Source organism: Parasteatoda tepidariorum, chromosome 2 (assembly GCF_982258835.1).
Source record: "Parasteatoda tepidariorum strain Cologne lab strain chromosome 2, Ptep-v5.0, whole genome shotgun sequence".
Taxonomy (NCBI): Eukaryota; Metazoa; Arthropoda; class Arachnida; order Araneae; family Theridiidae; genus Parasteatoda; species Parasteatoda tepidariorum.
Genome location: NC_141756.1, coordinates 75,036,181 through 75,063,222, shown reverse-complemented (window position 1 = coordinate 75,063,222; position 27,042 = coordinate 75,036,181). Strand labels below are relative to the sequence as shown.

General features: G+C 28.5%; 1 protein-coding gene across 1 annotated transcript in view; it reads right to left on the bottom strand.

Moving 5' to 3' along the window:
* The window catches only part of LOC107452725 (uncharacterized), a 135,738-nt gene that overhangs the window by 41,659 nt on the left and 67,037 nt on the right, over positions 1-27,042 (bottom strand). Inside the window, exons 2-6 of the mRNA XM_043057155.3 lie at positions 16,292-16,480; positions 9,308-9,399; positions 7,773-7,863; positions 6,564-6,736; positions 5,440-5,589 (exon numbers count right to left, since the gene is read on the bottom strand). Coding sequence (XP_042913089.1) covers positions 5,440-5,589; positions 6,564-6,736; positions 7,773-7,863; positions 9,308-9,399; positions 16,292-16,480 — 695 coding nt within the window. The remainder of the gene's footprint in view (positions 1-5,439; positions 5,590-6,563; positions 6,737-7,772; positions 7,864-9,307; positions 9,400-16,291; positions 16,481-27,042) is intronic.

Genomic DNA, 27,042 nt, shown 5'->3' with positions numbered 1-27,042 from the left:
CGATATCCTCGCCCATTCCGTTGCCACTCCTCCCAACCAAACTTCCCATCCACATTCAAAGCACGAACGCAAAAATGCAAACGATAAAACCAAATCGTTGAAGTCAATATCTCAGTCAAGCTCGCTATAGAAACGTTACCTTTGAAGGAGGAAAAAAAACGAATGAAATAAATGGAGCAATAACAGCAGGTTGAAAAATCAATTAAGGGAAAGAATCGCAAACACATTTTTTAAAGCAAAATTAGAACCGACATGTTTAAATTGCTTTACAACCTTTTAAATCTAAATTACCGGAATAAATTCATTTCGTTTAAGTTTTTTTCTTTTTTTACATAATTTGTAACATTACTTTTGACTAAGAAATTGAGAAACTTTAAATGCTAATGAAAGTTTAAGAGGCTTAGTCTTTTTCTCTTTTTTTCCATTTTTTAAATAGAATTATTTCAATAAGTTTTTTTTTTCCTCGATATTTCTTAGCATCATATTAATAAAAACTTGAGTTTCAATTGAATTTTACATTAATTTATTTGTGGCGCACAACTTTTTGAAGGAGTCTCCAGAAAAATTTCATTTCTTCCTTCAAAAGCGACAATGAATTTAGTTCTTACATCATCCAATACAGTTCTTAACAATTTCTAAAGAACAGTTAGTTACACAGGCTGTGCAGGCAAATTTTTTAACAAAAAATAAGCACCTCAGAAGGTGCTTATTAAAAGGGCTTAAAAGCCCTTTTTAAGCATTTAAAAAATAATTTTAAGTACTTTTTTTTTAAAAAAAGAAAACAATAATTAGGACACGAACACTAATAAAAAATATTTTCTTCCTACTGATGAAATATCTGTATATTATTAACAAACTAGATGTAAAAACATTATAAAAACTCAACATGATCATGATAAAAAAAAAATTTAAAAAACCTAGAAAATTAACTTTTTTCTTGACTATATTATCTACCATAAAAACAATTTATGCAGAATTTTAAATACATACATTTTTTAAACTAAACTGCTGTTTGTAGAAAATGCAACACCATGAAGGAATCATCAGAATCAAATGAAATTCGCAGCAAATGTCAATTATAGGATATTATGCAAATTAATAAAGTTTCAGAGCCATCGCGCGTGCGTGGCGCGCGCAGCGCCCTCTGAATTGATGCTGAAAGCGTATAAATAAAGTGCTGTAGCGGGACGTTGAAAATAGTCTATGATTATTTGTTAGTGGCAAACGTTTAGTGAGACCTGAGTATGCCTCCACGACGGAAGAATAAGAAATTCAAGCAACTTACGGAGTTTGAACGAGGGAGGATAATCGGCCTTCGAGAAGGAGGATTTTCCTATCGCGCAATAGCAGCTCGTATGCAGCGGAACAGTTCCACAGTGATGCGAGTTTGGAAGCAGTGGACCGACGAGCACCGAACAACTCGAAAAACAGGCACTGGACGACAGAAGGTGACGTCAGAGCGCGATGATCGACACCTGCTCCGCATGGCGGTGAATGATCGCACAGCTTCCTCCAGGCAGCTGGCAGCACATTGGTCTACTGCTACAGGTGTACAATTGTCGGCTTCGTCAATTCGTCGTCGTCTGCTGCGCCGTGGATTGCGTGCCAGGGTGCCATTATACAGGATTCCCCTCACGGCGGATCATCGACGGCTGCGTCGGCAGTGGGCTCTTGAGCACAGAGACTGGCGAGCTGATTGGCACCAAGTTGTCTTTTCAGATGAATCACGCTTCAATTTGTGGACCCATGATGGCCGTGTTCGTGTTAGACGTTATGCCGGTCAACGCTGCCTTCCTGAGTGTATTATTGAACGACATAGTGGTCGAACACCCGGAGTTATGGTCTGGGGTGCGATTTCGTATCATGGACGATCCAATTTGATACGAATTGAGGGTAATCTCAATAGCAACAGATACGTCCGTGAAGTGCTACAGCCCGAAGTCGTTCCTTTCCTTCAAGGCATCCCTGGAGCTATCTTTCAGCAGGATAATGCACGCCCACATGTTGCGCGGACTGTTAGAGACTTCTGTTCAGCACAACGCATGCAACTTCTTCCTTGGCCTGCTTATTCGCCGGATATGTCGCCTATTGAGCACGTGTGGGATATGGTTGGTCGGCGTCTCACTCGTGATCCGCGTCCTGCAGTTTCCAAAGACGAACTTTGGTTGCGCATACAAGCGATATGGAATTCTCTTCCTCAAGCAGATATTCAACATCTGTTTGACTCCATGCCACGTCGTATAGCAGCACTTATTGCAGCGCGTGGTGGCTGCACCAAATACTGATTTCGGACGCTTAATTTGTTTCTTTTGTTTTGAAAATTTCATCATTTATTTGTATCAGTACAAGTCGTTTCTGCATTAAATTTCATTTGATTCTGATGATTCTTTCATGGTGTTGCATTTTCTACAAACAGCAGTTTAATAATTATTTAACTTTATTTGATTTTGCAAAAAAAAAAAAAAAAAAAGAATAACTTTAATTTGAAATTATAATTAGTTAAATTATAATTCAAAAAAGCTTTCGGGTTTATTTTTTAGATTTAAATAAGAGTTATTTGTAAAAGTATAATCAATAAAACATTAATAAGATTAAAGTTATTAATCATACTGCATTTATAAGGATATGTAAAGAATTAAGCAAACTAAGAAAACTTAATAAAATCTTATTACTAATGCAAATTAGTGGATGGCCCCTATTAAATTTTTGTTAAACTTTGTTATGTCAGTATTCTTTTTAAAAAAATTTCAATGATTTTTGACATTTCTGTCAGAAGTAAATTATTACATGGTTTCCTACACACAAAATATTTATCAAATCTGAGATTATTGAATTTTTTATATTATTTTTTTAAATCAAATCATTAAGTTGAAGTTTTTTGCAATGATAAATCTGAATGAACATAGATTTTTTTACTGCATTTGCTAAATGTTAAAGTTGTCAAAAGCCTCTCCCTTCACACTTTTTTAAAAAAATTCTTGTCTTTAAATATTATTGAGTTTTTTTAATAAATAACTTAAGAGCACTGAAAATTCGCTCTGGGCCCACATGAAAATACGTAATTAGTGAAAGATCCAAGCCAAGTTCAAAGATATATAAACAGAACTGATTATAGATATATAAATAGAACTGGTACTGATATATAAACAGAATAGCACAAGAAGGATATTGGCTTTCCAGTGACGACGATGGTGCTACACCAATGATGAAATTTATAAGAGAAATTAAAAAAAATTATTGTCATTAGGGAAAAGAAATTAGCAATGTTTAGTTGCTCCCTATGATCAGCAAAAATTTGATAAATTCTTCGGTTTGATTTCTAAGGGCGGAAAATGGAACTTGAAATCGAGGATCTCTGCACTGAGTTGCACATGAGTTTAAGAACCTTCCCACCGAATCCAGCTCAGTGTCAGCACGTGCGGATCTGCAAGTATTTCATCAAACATTTCATAAGTGATTGGCAATTTCATACGCTACGGACCTACGGTATGCAAAAGTAGCTTATGGTTGAATGAATTGTGAAAATGTTGGAAGGAACAACATGAAAATTAGGCCTTTTGCGTAATTCGTGGTGAAAATCGACATGGTAAAAAATAAAAAAAAAATCATTTAGGAAGAGGGGAAATTAAGAGCTTCTTAAAAATGTTCAATGAAAAAAGCATGCCTAGAGCTTTTAAAAAATAAAAAGCGAAAATAAGCTCCTTTAAGCACTTTTTAAAAACGTCACGCATCCTGTTACATTTTTCGAAACAATTAAGAATAGACATTGATTGAAGAAAAGAAACTCATTATATATTTAACGGAGAGAACGTGCATTTATTATAATGCAAAATCTTTTTCAACGTTGTACGTTGTGGTGTATAGCGTGTTAAAGATAACCAAGCACAAATAACAAAACTTAATACATCATGTTAGTTACTTAAACAAATTAAATTAAACGATCAAATATATAATATTTTGATTAAAAAATAGTCAAGAGACAGACAGCCGTTTCGGTACTATAACTAATGCCACCATCAGTGCCAGAACTTCTCTCTTTCCGCACTACTGATGGCATTTATCATAGCTTCAAAACAAATGTTTGTCTTCGTTAACTGTGCATTAACTCGTGATTTTTATTTTACTAAACAACAACAAAAAAAAACGCCTTTTTTCTTTGAAAACCACATATGAATTATTTTCCTTCCTTACAACATCATTTCTTATGAATAAAATAATTGAGCGTCTTTCTGTTTCTTACTCTGTTTTCCTTTTTGTACTACTTTTTTCGCGAGGACGTATCTTTAATATCAATGTCCAGATAACAGGATAGTAGGAAAGAGAAGTTTTCATAAACTTGGGTACCGATATTGCTTTCACTTGACTGAGTTTTTTTTCTCCCCATATGGGGAGAAAAAAGCAATTAGAGGACATTTCCATCATATTGCTCTTATGAATTGCGCCAACAGGATTAAGCATCGGTATTAAAGGAACCCGATGTAAAATATAGCCAGCTCATCCAAGTAGTCCACAGATGGCCTTGGATGTTTGATTGATTTATGCTGAAAGGAAAGGAGGCTTATCCTCCTTTGCCAGATACACTTAAAGCCCCAAGTGACAAATGTGGATATTTTTAATAATGATTGATTGGGTGTGACGTTCTATCAAAATATACATAAATTTTACTCAACGGAGGCGTTTGATATGAAACAAAACTTGATGAAAAATAAAAGAAAAATTATAACATAAATGTCTGTCAACGCTTTTCTTTTTTTTTTAAATGATGCCAAGTAAATAAAATTATATTTCTTAAAAAAAAAAAAATTTAAAAAAACCATCTACAATGAATATTATGCACAAAAACCTAACCAGACATTAAATTTCTAAAACATTTTGCACTTTGAGAAAAGTCTTGAGTAGTTTAGATTTTTTTAAAATCTTGAGAAAAAAAGTTTGCTTTTAGAACTGTATATTATAACTGTATAAGTAACTTTTCGACGCATGTGTTGTGTGATATGTGTGCGTAAGAATGGTGAGACGATTGATAAAAATTTATAAATTGCAGACTGCAAAAAAAAAAAAAAAAAAAAAAAAAAAAAAAACTTTATAAAAAAAAATTAGCGATTGAAAAATTTGCAAATTGAAATTTTAAATTTCTGTGCCAGGCCAACAGGTACAAGAAAAAGAGGACGACCAAACCTAAGATTTTTAGACTGCCTTGAAAAGGACCTACAAATTTTAAAGATAATTAACTGGAGAACCTTGGCTAAGGGAAGAATGTCTTGGCATAGGCTTGTTGAGAAGGCCAAGGCCCATCCTGGGCTGTCGTACCAATGAGAAGAAGAAGAAGAAGAAATTTCAAATTTACTTTTATTGTTTTTTTTTAAGTGATGCGAAAATTAAACAAAAACCAGAATGCAGAATCTTCTTGAATTTTTAAAAAATATATCTGGTACTCACCGGTAGCCCATGCAAGACCATTTCGGCAACGTTGGGTCCCGGCCCCAAATCGTCTCCTACGCTGGCAATGCTAGAGCTCGAACTATGATAAGATCGTCGCTGTGGTGAGGAACCTTCATAGCTTTGGATGGACAGTCTACGGTTCACTGCCTACAAAAAGCATTCATAATACTCAAATTAAGTATGGAAAAATAATCAACAGCTAAATTAAATTTTAACAAGTATTTGAAAAAATTAAATAAACACACATTATATACAGTTAATTATTCTGGTACTATAATTAAGCTGACAAGCGTACTAAAAAACTGGTAGCAAAGTTTCAAAAGGAACATCATCATCATCATAGTTGGCTAGACAGCCCAATATGAGCCAATGCCTTCCTCTGAAGATTTCTCCATGACGACTTCCGATTTATCTTTGATCTCCAATTTTTTTCATTAATTGCGAGAAAATCAGACTGCACTGAGTCAGCCCATCTCAACCGCGGCCTTCCCCGCTTTCTTTTTCCTGTGGGTCTAAAAAGCAGTGTCTTTTTTATTGTGTTGTCGTCACTCATTCGATTCACGTGGGCGATCCAATTCATTCTATTTATTTTTATGTATTTAATGATATCAGGTTGTTTATAAATCTTGTACAGTTCAAAGTTAAATCTCCAAATCAAAAGTAACATCATCTCTTTACTTCTCCTATCATTAAAAAAGTGTTTCTCATGCAGAATTTTTAATAGGGATTTCTGTTCCAGAATTTTAAAATTGTGAAGGCAAAGTAGTGAGTTTTCAAATAACTATTTAGAAATTTTACTACCACTTTTTAAGTTTAACGAGGGCGCTTGAACAACTTAACTATAATAAAAAAAAAAAAAAAAAAAAAAAAAAAAATTAAAAAAAAAAATAACGAAACAGATAAATCCCACAGTATTTAATTAAAAAATATCTAAACAGATCTCCTAATGTAATAATAAAAACATAAATAATCAGGCTCCTAACATAACAACGGCGAACTATGATAATAAAAATTCTGATGAAATAGGAATGACAACAGACACGTACGTCATTCTAATGCGCATTTTTAGTAAATAGAACAATTCAACAAGTAACGAAATAATAAGTCTTTGCAAAACTTACCTTTCCACCTCCATCAGAACCAGGTCCTGAAGCTCGTCCACTGTCCAGACTAGATAAAGAATGTCTCGAAATACTGCTCCCGCCGCTACTACCACCAGGGCTATGCCTTCCTGGGCTGTTCATATCGATACCTTGATCTTCTAAAGAGGCCTGCGTGCCACTCATTAATCTTCCTAATTACAAATAAAATATTACAAAAATAAATAAGTTTCTGACAGAATTTTTTAATGATTTCATTTTCAGTTCATTGAAATTCAAAGTGTGTATGTTTTCCTCAAAATTTACAAGTACTCGTGATTTGCTGTTTATATACCTGTATAGCTGTTTATATCAATAATACGGCATTTTACCGAAGTCAGCGTAGTACTCATTTTACTTCCTAATGACAAAAAAAACGTAACAATTAATTACTAAGTTTAAAATGTAATATTAATTAACTGAAAGTTTTACAAAATGTATGAGTTTTCCACCCCACTTTAAAAAAAAAACACATGATCAAACTTAGGGCTGTTAACGTTGATTCCTTGATCTTCTAAGGAGAATGATCTATTGATTTCAGATCATTAAAATACATAATAAAAAAACAAGCTCGAAAAACATCTAAATACTTGGATTATATGAAAACCTTATTAGAATAGAGGTCCAAAATGGAGTAAGCCACACTTATTTGTTCACACAAATCATTCATATTCTTTTCTTCTTCCTTCTTAATTAGCACGCCTCTAGTCAGTCGATTTCAGTTGCCAAACATAGGGAACCACAAGTCAAACAAGATAGTACATACAAAACATTACATTCATTAGACTTTAAGGTTTTGTACCACATCAAAATAAACAAAGATGAAATTAGACCACTATTCTATCCATTAGTTTTAGTAATTATTAGTTCAATCGAAATATAAAACAAAATTTTTAAAAAAATTACTAGAAAAGCAGCAACGCAACGTTGGTTGAAACCAAACAAACAAATCCACCTCAAACCAAAAAGGGAATGAAGAATATTTCTTCAAAGTTGTGTTGCTTCGAAATAACGCATGGTAAGAAAAAATTCAAGACAATAACTAAGAGAATCTAAGAATATTACTAATAACTAAAAGAATATTAACAATCATAAGTTTATTGGTTATTATATTTATGACTAGGTACATGAAGGCGATGATTGTAACGGTATCAAACATAATAACATTTCACAGCATTTTGTAGTTTTTACCTTTTGACAGGCTAGGGGAATGACCAGCATCTGAAGGTGTACTTGGCAAGCTATCGGGTTGGCTGTGCACGATGACATGAGTTAAGTGAATCTGAAAATTAAACAAATAACATTTCGATAAATTTTTTGTAAAGGATTTCTTTGTTTTACAAAAACAAGTAAGATTGATAAAGATAAAATATAGTTTAATAATAACTAATAGCAACTAATTTATTGACCTGATTAAAAACTTGATTCGCTTCGAGAAAAAAATAGAAGTAGAAAATGACAGTCAGCATGTCTCAAGCGCTCAAAATCAGACGCCCATTTTCAAGACTTGTCAGAGGTAAATGAGAAGAAACAAAAGTTATTTGAAATAAGAAATGTTACGTTGGCAACGAAAAATATAAAAATAAAAGTGCGAAACAAAACTAGAAGAACCGCAGTTTGCGAAAGAGAAAAAAAAAGATTTAAAAAAAGTACAGAAGAGAAAAATTTTAAAGCGAGCTTTAAAATTTAGTCGTAAGTAACACGGTAGATATGTCCGTTATCAAGTAATAAGAAATTATTAATTGCTGCACATTATCTTAGGAACAAATTCAACTTCGACAATCCCAAAATTATTTCCACCCCAGTCGCATCAGCTCATCATAATGTCGTGGAATCTTGTTTTATTCATATGAATACTGATTATCTTAACGAGATTTGTTCCTTACCACCTCTCCATAGCACGTGAAAATATATTTTCCCCTGATTTACCCCTCTTGGCCACTGTGATTTTTCTAGTTTTGCTTCTTACCTTCATTTTCCATTTTTTGTTGGCAACTTTTCGCTTTATACATCAATTCACTTTTGTTTCTTCTGACTCACGTCTGGCAAGTCTTAAAAATGGGCGCCTGATTTTGAACACTTGAAACATGTCGACTGTGATTTCTAATTTGCACATTTTTGAAGCGAAAGAAGTTTTTAATCAAGAAACTAATTTATTACTTAAACTTTGAAAAAAAATCAAAGCTCTTAATGATTTAACAAATATATTAACAAGTTTTTGGACAAAGAAATTTTCAGTGCAACTAGTTTCAATATAAAAAAGCAGAAATGATCTTACCCCCCCCCCAAAAAAAAAGCCACTTACAAAAGGATATAATAAAAATGACAATAGAGAGAAAAAAGATGACTATGGAATCATATTGAAGCCAATATGCCAAACACAAAATCACACGGGTCAAAATTATTAAATAATTACAGAATGTAATTAATAAAAGTAACGGTTTAATAAATGAAAACAAAAATTGCAACGCTACTAAATCAAAATTTATAAAAATTACAATAAATTAAACATTACTATGCTAAATATTAAATCAATTAAAAATATTCCATTGAAAGAATAAAAAAAGAAAGAAAGAAAAAAAAAATATATTGTAAGAAAAAGAGATCCGAAAAGTACCTAGTTTTAATTAGTTTTGCATGTATTTTCAAGTAGGGATGCGACATTAAAATAAAAACTACATCGACAATGACTAAGAATGTTTATTTGTCAAATAGATTAAACATACCTGGCCATTAGAGCCGCCGCCGGGAGTCATCTTCCTCATGGGATGTGATAGGTGTGAGGCACTATTATAGAAAGGCTGTATAAAACTCTCACCTATAAATAAACAAATCGTGATTCAGTTTGATTTTCAGTGATGCGAAATCTAGAAGACTTTACAAAAAATTTGGTTGGATTCCATGAAATCCAGCTAAGAATTATCGTTCCGTTCACCGTTTTTGGCATAGTGAGATTGAACAAACCTATCTTTATTTTACCACAAGGCTGGCACTAGAATTTTCAAGAAATTTAAGTTCAAAAGTCGCTAATTTAAAGGGCTAAATTTTGCAATTTTTTTAAACAAAATTGCACTATTTAACTACATTTGAATTCACTAATTGCAGTTCCATATTTTAAAATTAAAGGACAAAACTATTTTAAATCAATTTTAATTGCAAAATATACATTTAATTTGACGTTATATGTTAAGTCAGTAGAACGGACTACAGGACAAATTAAATTAAAAATTTAAGGAATCCTTAAGAAGGAAGGATTTAAGGAAAATTAGGGAGGAATTTCTTTGACCAAGAAATTGGATGATTCGTTGATACTACCAAAGTTCTTGAATGTCATTCAGTGGTCGGATGAAAAACAGTGCACATGCGCATTGATCAGATTCAAGATTTCAAAAATCATACTTACATGAAGGCAAAATTACAAAAATCTTAATAACACAAATGGATCCTATCAGATTAATTTATTTAAATTAGAATATATGAAAACGGACTAAAAAAATAAAATGATCATATGCCCACTCGCTGACGTCATGAAACTATCGAAGCTGATTGGTAATGGAAGTAAAAGCTGGGATGGAAAGTAGAAAATGCTCTATTATCTAAGGTCTTGGATCAAGCACTTGGATGATCCTTTACACGATCCAAGCTCCCAGCAAAACAAGTTTTCATCAAATTCAATTAATATGGGACCAAGAACTTTGACCGAATAAAAAGACTTAAAGATTTACCCAGTGTCCTGAGTTGGGATGCAAATCGCAAAGTTGGAGAGTTAAGTTTAACAACCGTACACATTCTACATGAATTGACTCATTATCACTGTGAATGAAAAAAAGTTACAATTTTTTTATCTTAATAATTCTTTTCACCCTTATGCTGTACCTCTGAACCATTTTTTCACACATTAACAACCGTACATATTCTACATGAATTGACTGATTATCACTGTGAATAAAAAAAAGTTACCATTTTTTTATCTTAATAATTCTTTTCACCCTTATGCTGTACCTCTGAACCATTTTTTCACACATTAAAACTTTTATTTTTATTAACATGGAAAGACAAGCCCTTTTCCCAAATAAAACAGAAGAGGAAATTAAATTTTAGTAAAGTCGAAGAATCACAAAACGGCAACTTGACAAAGTCTAGATTTTAACCCTTTGATGCAGGTGGAACACGTTGTCTCTAATATACATATTTTTTTTTTCGATGCTCTAATTACAAGCAGAAATTTATTTTGCTATTTTTTAATTAGAAAAAAGTCTAATAGCTACTAAAAAAAATCTGTTAGATTATCGGAATTATAATTGTACGAAAATATAAAATCCAAAAAAAGACTAGTTCAAAAATACAATCTGATTAATTATTCATTTTCAAAAAATCTTCAATGATTGATTTCGTAATTTAAAGAAATCTCCATAATGAATAATTGTTTCTCTTAGATCTGAATAACTCCAAATAAGTACATTTTTTTCAAAATTATTGTTTGGAAGTGAGCCGTGTTTGGAAGATTTTGCCTTTGACGCAGAAAAAGACACCGGTGTTTAATGATGTATTTCATAACCATAAATTATTAATATGCTAAATATAATATTTTTCACTTGTTTTGGCTTAAATTAATACAAAATAAAGCAAAAGTAAGAAGAATGTGTTTAATAAAAATTCTGCATCAAAGACTTAACGATACAAAAACTAAAAATAAAGACGTGTGTGTGGTTGTACAACTACAAGTCTAAGACCTCGCCAAAATATTTCTAAAATGTCTAAGCAAAAGTGTAGTTTTGAGAAAAAAATTCCAAAGAAAATGGCGAGTGTTAGAAAAGATGGTCTGGAGAGTTTTATGACGTCGCATTTCCTGAATTCCGTCTCTCACTCATTACAGCCATGAATCTGGATACGGAACGAGACAGACCATACGAGTCTCTGCTCCAAGGACTTGGAAATGGCTTTTATGGGGACCATTTGGCTCTAATTTGCTCTCTTTACGCTCGGCGGTTACAAGACTTTTCAATGTTTATATTGCACAAAGAATATTCTGTGGTATGTAGTGAAGGTATCTTATCTATAACAATAGGGCTCTTCTGCAATTCGGAAAAGCATCGAAGAGGTACTTTAAAAGGTTTATTGAAAAGAGATGTTTAGTTCCGGAAAAATACGATAAAATTTGAAAATTATTCCAATACTAAAAATGAATATTGATTATCCTTTAGAACAGCGGTTCCCAAATGGTGTTCTGCGGAACCCGGAGGTTCCGTGGAATGGTCCGGAGAGTTAGGATTTTTTTTAAAATCAGTTCTGATTTTCGAAATCTACAATTAAATTTATATCTGATTGATTACCCATTATTTTATATTTTTGAAATTATTTAATTAAAATGCTTGAAAAGAGAAAAAAAGAAAAAAAATTTTAATAATTTAAATATTTTAATTTAATAAAAATTTTAAAATATATATTGAATGAATAATAAGGACACATTTGTGAAGAATTGCATTAGTATTTCGTATAGAATAAAAAATAACCAAATTCAACAATGAAGAAATATATCTCTGTAATAATCATTCCCAACGTTTATTTTGGTTCTTTTTTGTCTTTATTTCAATGAAAAACAAATTTTAGCTCACTTATATTCAGTTAATGCATACACTTAAAATCATATTAAAAGACTATATACCACTTCAGACCTGTTAATTTAACGGTCTCACATAAATAGTACTGATAAAACGACACGATGAAAAAAATTTCATTTTTACTCATTCATTTAATGTATTCAAAATAATAAATAAAATTTATATCACAACACATTTTTATTTATTTATAAATTTAAGCACTTGAGTTCCGCTAATAGATGATTGATCATTTAGGATTCCATAGCCGAAGTAAATTGGTAACCACTGCTCTATAAAATTCTTTCCTTCGCTGTTGTATTGTTTCAAAGTTGAGTTTTTAATGCAATTGAATTATGAATGGTTTGATATTTATTCTAATAATTGAAAGTCGAATTGATAGAATTAATGTTTTATCTTTAAACCTTATCACTCAATGGTAGAACTATATTTAATGTTCTGCAAAAATGCTACCTGAAAAAAACTCTCACTAGTTAAATTATTACTATTTTTTGAAAGTGACAAATATTTTTAGTTTTTTAATCAAAATTTCAAAAACCTATTGGTTAAAACTATTTATACATTATGAACATTATGTATACCGACAAAACGATAAAAATTATTTTAAAGAGCATATAAAATTTTTAAATTTTCATCACGACGAAAGAACGTTTAATTACAGCATTAGTGAGATTGTATCAAAATAAATGTTAAAAAGGTGAGTGCATTGAGAATATTGTCACAACTTAAAATTTCATGAGCTTGAAGTTCTCTCTTCTCCTTCACACTAATATTATACGTGAACAATTGAAATCAAAATGTTTTTATTTAATACAGTGTATATTTAACAAATTTTAAATAAATAAATAAAATAAAAAAAATAAATAAAAATAAAGGATGCGAAAGGACAATTAAAATTAAATATTTCACTGCAAAACCGTTTCACTGCAAATATCCGTACTATGCAGGGAAGAAAAAAAACTCAATACTAGATATAAAAGACAAGTGCTCGTACACAAACTATAGGTTGATAATTAGAAAAACAGCCTTAAATAAAACAACACACACACATTTAGAAGAAAATTTTGAACTTCTATATGATTAGATTAATGAACACAGAAAAATAATATCCACGTACAATCAGAGGTGTTAATACCCAAGCATAATCAGAATGAAGATTTAACTAATTAAAAATAAATAAAATAAAAAATAATTACAATGAATAACATAATTACTTAATTATCACAATTAATAAAATTAGTTCATTAATAAATTTAAAAAACTTAACTAACTCCTCTGAACTTTCAATGATAAAACAGTTTCTTTACAAAGATCCGTACCATGGGGAGAGGGGAATGACTCATTACTAAATGTTAAAGACAAAATGCTTTTACATAAATTATTGATTAAAAGTTCAATAAGTAACTTAACATGAAATCCGAAGAAAATGTTTTTAAAAAAAACTTTTTTACTTCTCAACTATTACGAAAATTAACAAAAAAGTATGAATACAATATTAACATAAACCTCCTAAGAAAATGAAAAAAATAACAGTCATTAATATTCATGTGAATCTTTATTTTTGTGATCATTATTTTTTCACGAAAATTTTCCCGCGAGAAGATTATTTCAACTAAATATTTCCCTGTAAAACTGTTTCACTGCCAAGATCAGTACAATGCCGGGAAGCAAAGATACTTAAGGAGGGAAGGAAATATACATATAATAGGTAACAGACAGAACAAACGCTCACCGCGTGCAAAATATTCACAGATATTAAATTAATCATGAGAAAATATTTAAGATAAATATATCTTAATTATAAAAATTAAACATACGAGCAAAGAACACTCTTTTTTTATTTCGAATTAAAATAGTTAAATTTTGAAAATCACTTTGGCAAAAAAGTGATTAAAAAACAATTTTTTATTCAATTAAAACTTGCGTTTGAAAAGGAATTTTTCATCAGTGCAAAAATTTTCACAAAAAATTTTAGAATTAAAATAAATATTTAACATTATGTAAAATTTAATACAATTTTAGGGTGTTAAATTTTTAATACCAGTGATAAAAACAATTGAGATAGTAAACGGGAAAATTACAATAGAGCATCAATAACACTTAATATAAAAGATAAATAATAATACAAATAAAATGAACTTTTTTTTTAAAAAAAACATACTTTTTTAATAAATACTCGCAATTCGAAAATGAACAATTTTTATTCCTTACTATAAAAAATAAACATATAAGATTTGCTACTTTAATTAATATTTTCGATCACAAGTTTAATATCTTTGTTTGTTTGTTTTTTTTAAAATAATCCGAATTTTTCGTTTTAATTTTAAAAACACGTCCCTTTAATTACTTCTGCGACACCTTTTCTCTAGCTAGTAATAAAAAAGAAAAAAATTCAAGAATCACTTTTAATGATACTGTAAATCAAGATACGCGTATAACTCTCAAAATAAGAAAGTTGAAATAAATAGAGAGACAAAGCGGTACTGCGTTTCCTCACACAAATCCCACTCATCGATTTCTTACAAGACAACCGTTTTCTTCACTCCATTACACTTCCAAGGACTCATTCTCATTAAAAACATTCACTTAACACATGCAGTCAACTGACAAGAGGATTAATCCTGAAAGGGAAAACAACATTCACTCCAACAGAATGAAAAGGGAAAAACTAACGACTAAATGCCGCAGTCGTTAAGTGCAAGTGTCATACATGATGAATGAGTCCATGGAATCTATAGGATTTTTTTTTTATATCGACTGTGTGTTTTTATTTTTAACTGGAAAGAAATGTCAGAGGATTTCAGAACAATTATAGGTCTATTAACAATTAATGTTGAAGCTAAATTAAATGCAAAAAAAAAGTAGCAAGGTGATTTTAAATTAGAAAGAAAATTTGTTTCATTATTAAGGATACCAGAATTTCCGATACCATTTTTATAAGTTCGCCAAATAACGTTGATTAAAAATAATAGCAAGATAATCGGTAGAAAATTTCTACTCAGGGTTTATACAAAAACTTGGCAATCAGATTCCATTTTGAAGACAACAAGGAAAAAGTTCAGCTAAAAAACTCTAGAAAAATGAAGGAAGTACAGATTGAAAACCGAGACATAAAGAGAACTGTTTCGAAGCTATAGACCAGCTATAGAAGCATGGATCGCAAAAACTTTTAACAGTTATGATATTTTTTTAACTTATTTTAGTACTTGCTGACTTATCAAATGATTCAGGATTAAAAATTGATTTTAATGCGAAATCCTTAGAAAATTTTTGTCCAGGAGTCACAAAAGACTTTCCAATGATTTCTGAAACTATTATTTGTCGTTGAAATTTATTTCAACGACATATTTGTGTATGATTTACAATTAAACTATTCTCTATTCTACACTAGTGTATTCTATTACTAACTTTATTTTACTATTAAATCTTTAAAAATTACGAAAATTAGGAAGTAATAATCATCTTCACGTAGTAGTAATTTACCTAGAAATAATCATCCCAGGATATAGAACGCTCTACAACAAAAGTTGTTAATAACATATTTCCTGTGAGCATTGTTAAAATATACAAACTCTAATTAAATAAAATACCTTATTTTTAACTAACAAGCTATTTTAATTTGTTAACAAAAAAAATTTCTTAAAAAAATTAACCTCACGTGGTTAAATTTTAAAATTATGTATTCATGTCTACATATGCAAGATAAATAATTTAAAGATATTTCCATCGAAACTAGTGCGCAAAAAGTTCTGTTCAAAACACCACAAGGACTTAGAATTCAAAATAAATAATTCAAAGATAATTCCATCTAGGTTCTGCAGAGACGTAGGCATAAAAAGTTCTGTTCAAAACACCAATAGTTCTACAAGGACTTAAGAGTGCAAAATAAATAATTTAAAGATATTTCCATCGAGACTAGTGCAGAAAAAGTTTTGTTCAAAATACCAATAGTTTCTGCAAGCATTTAACTTTGAATGGGTAAACTAAAAACACTGAATTTATCATAAATAATTATTGCAGTTTAAAAATTCTACTTCTGCTTTTATATTTTGTGACAACAAATTTTAAATACAATTACTGATAGTAACTTACCGTTTAATGGTGACCTAGGTGGTTTCGTGTAGTCACTGTCTGAATCTAATTCAACGGTCAGTTGGTCATCGCCATTGCAGATACAGGGGCTTTTTCTAAAATGGGTAGTCTTCACATTTAAGGTGGGTACCACTGGAGGAGGTACCTTCTTAATCCCCTTCACCGAACTACTCCTCTGCACACCACCCACTATAAGAAAAAACAAACAAATGGTAAGTAAATTTAATAAAAGTTCCACAAAAAGAAAATTATCTTCTATGGTTAAAAACAGTTTAAAATTGAATTCAAATAAATCCAGATCTAGTTTATGCCTAAAACTAAAAATAATCTTTAAAAAAAAAAAAAAAAAATAAAGATATTCTAAAATTTATATTGAAATATTATACTTTCAACAAAGGGAAGTAGACTTAAAAGTGGTTAGATTTGTCCACATTAATGACTGATAGATTTTCATATTGCTTATAATAAGATTATAGTAAAATGATATAAGAGATAATTTTGAATGTAAAAATGAATAATTTAAATAAATAAATACTTTGAATACAAGAGAGAATAATATAAGCAGGGGTCTGTCTAAGTTTTTCTAAGAGGTACCTATTTTGTGAAAATTCGGACATAATTTGTGAAAAATTAAAAATTATATTAAAAAGTCAACACAAAAATATGCATTTATCGTTTCTTAAGGGATACAAAAATAAGATTTTAAGAAAAAGCATTTTGTGAAACTACCATTTTTCCTAAAGTTGAATTTGTGATGGTACCATTAAACGGTAGCAAATTCGGCCTGGGCAAGACCCCTGTAAGAGCTTCAGATTTGGAAGGAAAAAAATTATTGTTGCTAAATAAAATATGGTTAAAATTTTTTTAAATAAATCATGATCAAATAAATTAGACACCAACAAACTTACATTTAATAAATAATGAACACATAACCCGATTACAAAGGAATTTCCTTAAAACAGAAATAGAGATGTGTTTTCCTTTCAATAATAATAACCAATAATCCCTTTAACGAAAACCTAATTAAAATTTATGATCCTTTTAAACTCAGCGAGAATAAATTTTAAAGCAATTAAACCTTTTGCTCTAACACCCTTCAGGCGATAAAGCAATTTTTCAAATACAGCACAGCCCCTTGTAAACAGATACAGAAAACTCATTGACTGAGAAGGAACAATTGACCCGTAATGATCGGCTTGTCAGGAACAGGATAGATTATAATAAAACATTTTAGCTGAACAACGTCATAAAGGCAATTAATAAGCCAATAGACAAGAGTAATTTAAAAAACAAAAAATAATTGTATGTGGGAAACGCTATGCTTTTTTATCATGGAGTAATTACTTTTAAGGATTTATGATAAACATTTTATTAGTTAGTTATCATGACATTTTAGTTAAACAATACCATAAAGGCAATTAATAAACCAATAAAATAGACGCAGTGTTTTACTTAACAAAATAATTTATATACGGGAATAAAGAAATATTATGCTTTTCAGTTAAAAAATAATTATTATTTTCGATTTGTAATAAACATCTTTTTAGTTTATTATAATAAAGATTTTAGTTAGACAACACTATGATGGCAATTAATGAACCAACAGACAGTGTGCTTTACAAAATAAAATAAATTATACATAAGTATAAAAAAAAGGCTATGCTTTTTATTAAAGAGTAGTTAATTATTATTTTTGAATTTGTTTTTTAATAGAGAGCTGTTGTAATAAACAATGAATGAAAATCAGTATTAAAAACTATTTCGACATCTTAAAATTAACTATAAAATAGTGAAAGATAAAATGTTACTAAAAACAGATACAATATAAACTAACTGTACATTTTATTTATACCGATTTAAGAAAATAAACAGTACAATGAACATGTAAGACTCACAAAACTTGAAACATTCAATTAAATGTTTGGTTCGTAATAATCATTAATAACGCTAGCATAATGTAGAAACACAAATCATTTATTCCATTGAAAATAACTAATTTCGTTAACTAAAGGGAATGTACTTAAATGGTAAGATTCATTCATCAATGGAACATAATTTGATGTAATCCAGATGATAACTATTAAATTATGCTCGAATAACATTTTATTCACAACACAAAAATTCTACATTTATTCCTACATATATTCAACATATATTTCAAAAGTTAAAGGCTTATGATATTTTAACTACGACTTTGATTAGATGATGTATGTAATGTAAAAATGAAGTATAAAGAATTATAGCATTAAATATCATAAATCAAAAATAAGTAATCTCAAATAATAAATCTTAATTCTAGCACCAATCATTCAAAGCTTTTTCACAGAAATAATATTTCACCACATTTAAATTAGTCACATGACTTATTATTGCATAATTGAGCAATAATCGAATTGTGCATCGATGTAAATCACTAAATACTAAAAAATATTATAACTACGCATTTAAGATTTTAAACGACACTATTTACATAACATTATCCATCATATCTATAAAATTGAAGGAAAAATTATTTATGTGTACTACTGTATTTTCAAATGTTTTTATTTATAACTAGTGATATTTTTTAATAAATTTGATTTGAGTATTTTTTTATGTGAAATTAAAAACCTAACTTAAATATAAAAAGTTTTTATTCTAGGAAACCATTCCACAGTTATTTTACATAGAAAATTTATAGTTCTATCGGGTATTTCAAAATACATTGAAATTTTACAATTTTATCGTCGTTTTTTCTAAAAATATACTACTTCAAAATATATAACAATTATGTAAATTATCTCAACTCGAAACACAAGTCTTAATTGTAACAATCCTTATCCTTCTTTTTTACACATTAACTAGAATGATTTCTGCATTTGAAAAACATTTATTTAAATGCAGATGACCAAAGATGATTGGTAGAAACTACGATCACTGTCAAACATGTTTTTACAAGATCTCTAATTTGTTTTTCTTCTTAATTTGTTTATTTCAGGAAACTATTTTTAGAATTCGAATGAATATAGAGTTCTATTGATCAATGAAAGTAATTCTCTAATTAAAATCAAACTATTTTTTTTAAAATTCCCATTCAAGTTTAAAAAAAAAAGTTTTAAAATAAATTTAGAAAAATTTTAATTTTTTTTTAAATAGTATTTTTATATTCAGGGTATTAATTTTCGTAAGAAATCGGTCCCAATAACAGAAATTTATTTATAAAATTACTAAATTGTGAATTGTAATAAATATGTGACATAAACGAACTTAAACTTACTAAAAAATAGTTTTAAGCCAATTTTTATTAATGACAGGTCTCTGCAATTTATGGGAAAAAATGAAAGAAAAAAAACCTATTGTAATACTTTCACAAATATTTTTTTTTTAACTATTAAAATTTGAATTTCATTCTTAAACTTTAAATCGTTAATCGTCATTCAATTCACCGCAGTAGAAAACTATAACAAAATGATTACAGTTTTTCTTATATTCCCTCAAAGAAAAATGTAAAAAGACATTTTTTAATAAAAATTTGTAACAAATAAACACACATATTTTTAAATATTTTTTTAAATTTTCACTTATTTCCTTTTACCGGAACATAAATATAACTGTGCATAAAATATATAATTTTTTTATTACAAATGATTACTGTATGATGTTTCCCGTAATGATTATATTTCCCGTAAGTTTGCCCATTACTTATTACACATATCATATCAACCAATCAAAATTAAAAATCCCACATTTAATTCATGATATATGATTATGATACTTGAGCGATTTTTAATACACACAAAGTATTTAAAAACAAAGTCATTTATTGCATCTCAACTTTCTTTATAAAGAAAAAAAATGGAAATGTGTGAAACTAGCGTGAATATTTAATTTGAAGCGAATATTTATATTTTATTACAATCAAAGTTTTATTTTAATCCTGTTTTTTAACGACGCAACTTGTACGCAAACTCCTTTTAAAGTCAATACGAAATAAATTAAATAAAATATAATAATGAAGAAACATTTTTTTTTGTACAACATTATATAATCTTAGTCTACGAACTTGGTTGCATAATAGTACAGTCTACGTAAATAGAAAAATCTTTAATTTGATTAAAAATGTATTGATATCTAACTTACTTTTATTAAGATTCTCGTTTAAATTATTCAAATATATTTTATTAAATGCGTTAATTTTAAAACCTGTGAATAATAAATTAGGTTTTCTTTTTTTTTTCCTTTTCTTTTGCTTTCATGAACTTTTATGTATTTCAGAAAATTTAACAACGTTTTAAACTAAATAAAATTTTACTTATATGTGCAATATAAAGCTCATCTTTGTCATATTTTCACATTTTTAAATGATAAAAAGATTTTAAGATTCACAATTAATAAATCGTGCCGGCTGTTTTACAAGCTCTTTACATAATTTCAAAAAAAAAAATAAAGTACAGCATGCAGTGTTTTTTTCCCCTTCCTATAAAGCCTTTATTTTCCCGCGTAAATCGGAAAATTTAATGAGATTCCAAATACAATGAGATCTTTGTGAAAAAGATATTAACTCACCCGTTCCAACGATATTAACTCACTCAATGCGCGGGATCAGCAAAGAAATAAGAGGGGTGACAAGAAAGGGGGATTAAATTTGTGTTCACAAATTTTAGTCACGCCTCCGTTGCCAAAAACGGAAAACACAAGATTCTAGCAGCCATTTTAGGGGGTCGGGAACAAGGAAAAGTAGGGGTTCCGCAGGAAAAGCGTGCTAATACCCTGCTTACCGTAAGACCCCTGCGCGAGGTCTTCACTGCTCTGCGCCGAAATCTCGAACACGTGCATCTCATTGAGTTCAGTGACCGTCAGCCATGGCTATGGAATTTAAAAAATAGTGTCGCCATCTGCTGAATATTTCAACAAATATTTTCAGACATCATGAACTTATTGAAATTCCTTTTTCTCAATGGATATAATAAAATGATTTTGTATTTTCGACCTCCACCTATCAGCTAATTATCCCAATCCATGAAATTCTAAGAAAGACATTTCAAGTAAGAGCACTCAAAATTAATATAGCCCAGATGATTTTGTATTAACAATCACAATCTATCAGCAAATAAACATAATCCAAGAAATTCTGAGAACGTTATTTCAAATAAGAGCGCTAAAAATTAACATCTCCCATAAAGATTTTGTATTTACATTTACAACCACAGTCTATCAGTTATTTATCGCAATCCACGAAATTCTATGAGCGTATTTCAAATAAGAGCACTCAAAATTAACATTTTCCATAATGATTTTATATTTACAACCATAATATATCAGTTAATTATCACAATCTGTGAAATTCTAAGAACATTATTTCGAAGTAGAGCACTCATAAGTTTCCTTGGAAGATATGATCTTCTAAGTGATCTAAGTGAAATAAGAAATTAGCAGATCAGAATGCCTTGATGAAGGTCTACTCATCAACATTAGGTTTAAAAAGCAGTCCAGCACTAAATTTTTTGTACAAAAGCTCCATTAAGACATGAAGAAATTTCAAGAGAGAATAACAAACATAATAATATATAAAATAATTGTAAAAGATAATATCACGAAGTACATTTTTTTTTAAATAATTCCTCCAATATTGAATGAATACGAATTTGATAATTAAAATTGAAAATAATTGAAATGATACAATGAATGATAATTTATGGAAGGAATTTTTATGCTGTGAACATAAGTACTTTTACTTTGAAAAGTATATGGTTTGGAGAATATAACGCAATTCGCCTAAGTAGTTCAAAAAGGATGAATGAAAACATTTAGAAGAACTTTATTCGAATCTTGACATATAAAGACTTTCACTTTTCATCACTCATAAATTTTACTTTAAATAAAATAATTAACATTTTAATAATTTTATAATATATATAATAGATATTAAGTTTTGTTCAAATCATTATTTGTAAGCAAATTTGCAAGGTAATAATAAATCCTTATTTTAAATACATATGTCTCAAACATAATTTCAATGAAATTAAAATTTTCTTTATTAAAAAATTTGCAAAGTATTGAATTATTATTTTAAAAGCATTTGACAAAAAACATAATTTTAATATAATTACAAGCTCTTTTTTTATCTTTATCTAATATGGGATTTATACTAAAAATTAAATTGATACAATTTAAATTGTACAAATACTTAATTATTAAAATTTCCTGAAACAAATTCAAATATATATTTTTTTAATTAAGTATCAAAAATAATTCATTTTTGTGTTGATCATATAAAAGTTAGACATAAAATAGTTTTTATGTTCTCGTATAATTCGCAAGTTTATATACACTTTTTTTTAATCAAAATAACTGAGCAAATTTGATGCTCAAGACATAAAATTCATTCTAAGTTTACAATAATAGGCCTATTTGTTTTTTTTTTTTTTTTTTTTTTTCCAATTTTATTTTATTTTTGTTTTTTAATAGGTAAAGTATTTGAAACACGCTGTATAATAAGCATTGCAAAACTGTCAGCCAGGATAAATTTACTTATTCTTCAAATAGATTAATATGAATGGTACCCCGTTATAAATATAAAGTTATAACAAGATATTTATTCCGATAATATGTTACATATACATGTACCATCTTGGCATACAAAGATGTAGCCGATGTAGATGCAGAAAGAAAAAAAAATTAAAGTAAAGGATAAGTCTCCGAGAATCTTCTAGATGGAGCCACTACTCATAGATGAGAAGTAAACATCTTTAACAAACATATTTGATGACATGATTAAAGGACGGATGAGGAAAATAAAATCATACTTGCTGGCTGGTGCGAAACATTCACGTCATAAAAACTTAAATCGATAAATGATTTAACTCGTTTTGCAATAAAATTTTATTACTTCGAAAATGGATTTATTCAGTCTTATTTCTATTGTTATAACTAATTCAATGTTATCACAAATTTATTCCTATTAGGAATTATTCAATGTTATCATATCATAACTTTCCCTTATAACCAAATAATTCATTGGATAATTATTGTCTGAAAGAGTTAAAACTAAATATAGCAGCAAGCAGAAAAGGTATCTTAAATGTAATAAAATAAAAAATCTTTATCGTTAAGAAATGAAACAGTGACGACGAATTAAAGGAAATTGACACATTTATCCTCATTGATTACAAAAACAATTAGAAATTTAGACTATAAAATTAAATAGCACTATTATTATTTCGGTGCTATTTCTATTCCGTCTATTGAAAATGGACAAATATACCTCTAGATTGTAATGTTACTACATAGACCTTTTTTCGGGATTTTTTGCATTAACAATTCAAAGAAATATTTATTTATTTATTTTAAACCGTTATGACCATATTCTTTATATAAAAAAAATTACAAAAATATAAACAAAATGCAGCATATGTAAACAAAAGAAAAATTGGAGCGTTATGTTGACATTTGGTGATAAAAATAAAAAAGCAGCATAATACAGTAAATTATAATACGTTCATTTAATACTGCTTCCCAAGTGGAAAATTCATATCCAACTAAATATTCAACATCTAAGCATCAATTACAATATTTTCAGCAAAAAAGAAACAAAAAAGAAAAAAAAGTAAAACTGGTTTGCATGTAATAATCTGAAATAGTAAAAATTTTTAAAAATTATATTTCGAAAAACTAAAACATTTAATCAATAACTTATTTTAAGAAACTTATTTTTATCAGATATTATAGTTTTCAAAATAAAATTAATAGAAAGTGTAATTAAAATGTAGAACAGAACGTTAACAAACAAAACGTTATCAAAAAAGTAAAAAAAAAAATATTTTTATTCAAATACCACCGAAGCAGAATTAACATTATTTTTAATAAAAAAATACTCAATTAATACATTAAATTTTTTATTAATTATGTCCCTAACTTCTGAAAAATTTTCAGCAGTTTAATATGCATACATTTAGTTAGAGGAAAGTGTTATTTGACTACAGCATTGATTTTACATTGATATTTTTATTTACTATTTTTTTTACTGGATTCAAGTGCTATTAAATGCATTTTAAGTTCTAATTTAAATATTAATTAAACGTCCTAGCGACGGCACTGAAACAGAATTAATCTCCTAAACCGTTAAACTGCCTTAACCGTAGGGGCCTTGAAAACTAGGTGGTCCCGCTTAAAAATGTATATTAAGGCCACATTAAAATTAAATAAATTAGATACTATACAACAAATGAAAACCTATTTAGTATACCTTCAAGATAAATAAATAATCAAAATTAAAAATCAGTAAATAAAATAAATAAATAATTCAATTAATCAAAATTTTTAAAAAATTAACGTACATGTATTTACCTCGTAAAACTAAATTAAAACAACAAAATTCACAAATTCAGAAAAACATTACATTAACAATTCAAAATAAAATACTTAACTGGAACGGAACGGTGCCTCTTAACTGTTTTGTTTTTAATGTTTATATTTACCCCATACAGAAAATATTTATTTTAAGCCATGTTTATATTTACCCCATATAGAAAAGGTTCAACCAGTTCTATTATGTAACAAACTATGTTTTAAGTATATTTGAGAAAGGGAAAACTCCTTCGCAAGCCTCAGAAACGGTTTTTGTTTATGTTTACATTTATAGCAAAGATGAGGCCTTTATGAGGAAAATATTTAAGTTTTGGCTTTAAGCTCGGTTAACAGTTAACTTAACTACGTCACCAAATGAAAAGTTAGGTAGTTGTTCACTATACTTAAATAAGTTTAAAAGATATGTATTATCACATAATGTGAAAGACAATCGGAGAAAAGAGTTTATAATAATGTCTGACTTTTATACGTTTTCAGAACAAAATACAGATAAATAAATCTAACCCATCAAATGGAGGAATACTAAAAATGACTTTATCACAGGTGTGATTGAATTTTGTTGTTCGGTGCTTAATGACTTTGAACAATATAGTAAGCTTCATTTTCAAAATTTATAAAATGAATAACTTGTTAAAGTCTACAGATAAATGATAAAAATATCAAGAAATTTAATAGCTATTAGTGAATATGAGAATGCAAACTTCCTTAAATATGTAGTTACAGCAATTATTTGAGAGATGAATTAATGCGATAACTTTTCTCAAATAATAAAAAACTAAGTTTTAAAAAAAAAAAATTTAAATAATTAAACTGTTGAATATGCAGTTATACAATTTAATTTAAATATAAATCAAAGACTTATTGATAAAATAAAATTAAAATCTATCTGACAACACGATTTTCATTTAAGGATTACCAGAACTACAAAACTGGACTTAACATATGTTGTAATTTTTTCATTAAATTGCGATATTTTTCCACAAAAAGGTTTAGTTTTCACCGTTTTAAGACGAAGGGGAACTCATTTCCCGATGGGAGGGTGTATGTCACTTTTCCCGTATCAAACAACACCCCAGATAGAAACAGGACTAAGTTAACGACATAAGTAAAAAAGGGGGAAAGCAGGAAACATGTCAAGGTGCATGTCGATCATATTATTATCACATTTCTATTTTCGTTAATGGAAAACCCATAACTTGCAGGAAAACCTATATTTAAGCATTACATATGTATTTAACGAAACGACTTTGCGTTTTCAGAAGTAATAAAGATGTTCACGTCAAAGGAGAGAGAGAACATCAAACAAATGTTTCCTTCTCAATATGACGTAAAAACGTCTTCGCTTCCTGCATAAAATCGATTTCATATGACCCACTGATTAAACAAATTATTTAATGGACAGATACAAAAAAAAAGGCAAAAATTTATACTATTAAATGGTGTTCTAACTAGTTCACGGCATTGAATTCCTCACCAAAAAAAAAAAGTAAGTCATGGATTGAATTCTATTCAAAGCATCGATTTATAATAATTTTAGTAAGCAGAGTTTTCTTTTTTTATATATATATATTATTATTGTAAGCACAGTTTTAAAGAAAGGGTAATTTTATACTGGAACATAGTGTCGCAAACGTCAAGGGCTGCTGAATAACAAAACAAAGTACACCAAAAAAGTAAACATCTCAGATCGAATTTTTACATATTCTTCCTTATTTCCTTTTCTCTTTTACCTTTCTTTTTCTTTCTTTCTAAATTATTAAAAATTAAACTTTGCATGATTTGGTCCGAAATTTTAGAGAAATAAATTAGACGTTCCCAAATAGTTAACTTTTAAAAATAAAAAGTTTCTACAGACTGAATTATATTTCTTTGTTTTTAAAAAAGTTAAAATAACAATATAAACAATTTTAAACTAAGATTGGAACTCTTTAGAACACTGAATCGCAAACAAAAAAAGAAACTATATTGCAAGAACAAATCTCATAAAGTGTATAACACTTCAAAAAAAATTTAAAATTTTCTTTTATTTATTTATTTATATTTCTTTTATCTATTTATTTATATTTCTTTTATCTATTTATTTATATTATTTACTTACTTTTCTTTTATTTATTTATATTTCTTTTATCTATTTATTTATATTATTTACTTACTTTTCTTTTATTTACTTATATTTCACGTAAGGTGAAAATTTAAAAAAAAAAATTTTTTTTAATTTTTAAAGATTCCGATCGACAAAACTTTAAATTAAGGCATTTTTTGTTACCGTTTTTTTTCTTATTTATTTTAAATGTTTTCTCAGCAGCAAACTATATGACTAATTTTCAAAAAATTTCAGGTTTCAGAAAAAAATCTGTCACTAAGATTAATGTAATGAAAAAATTCTGAGTTACATAATACGATAT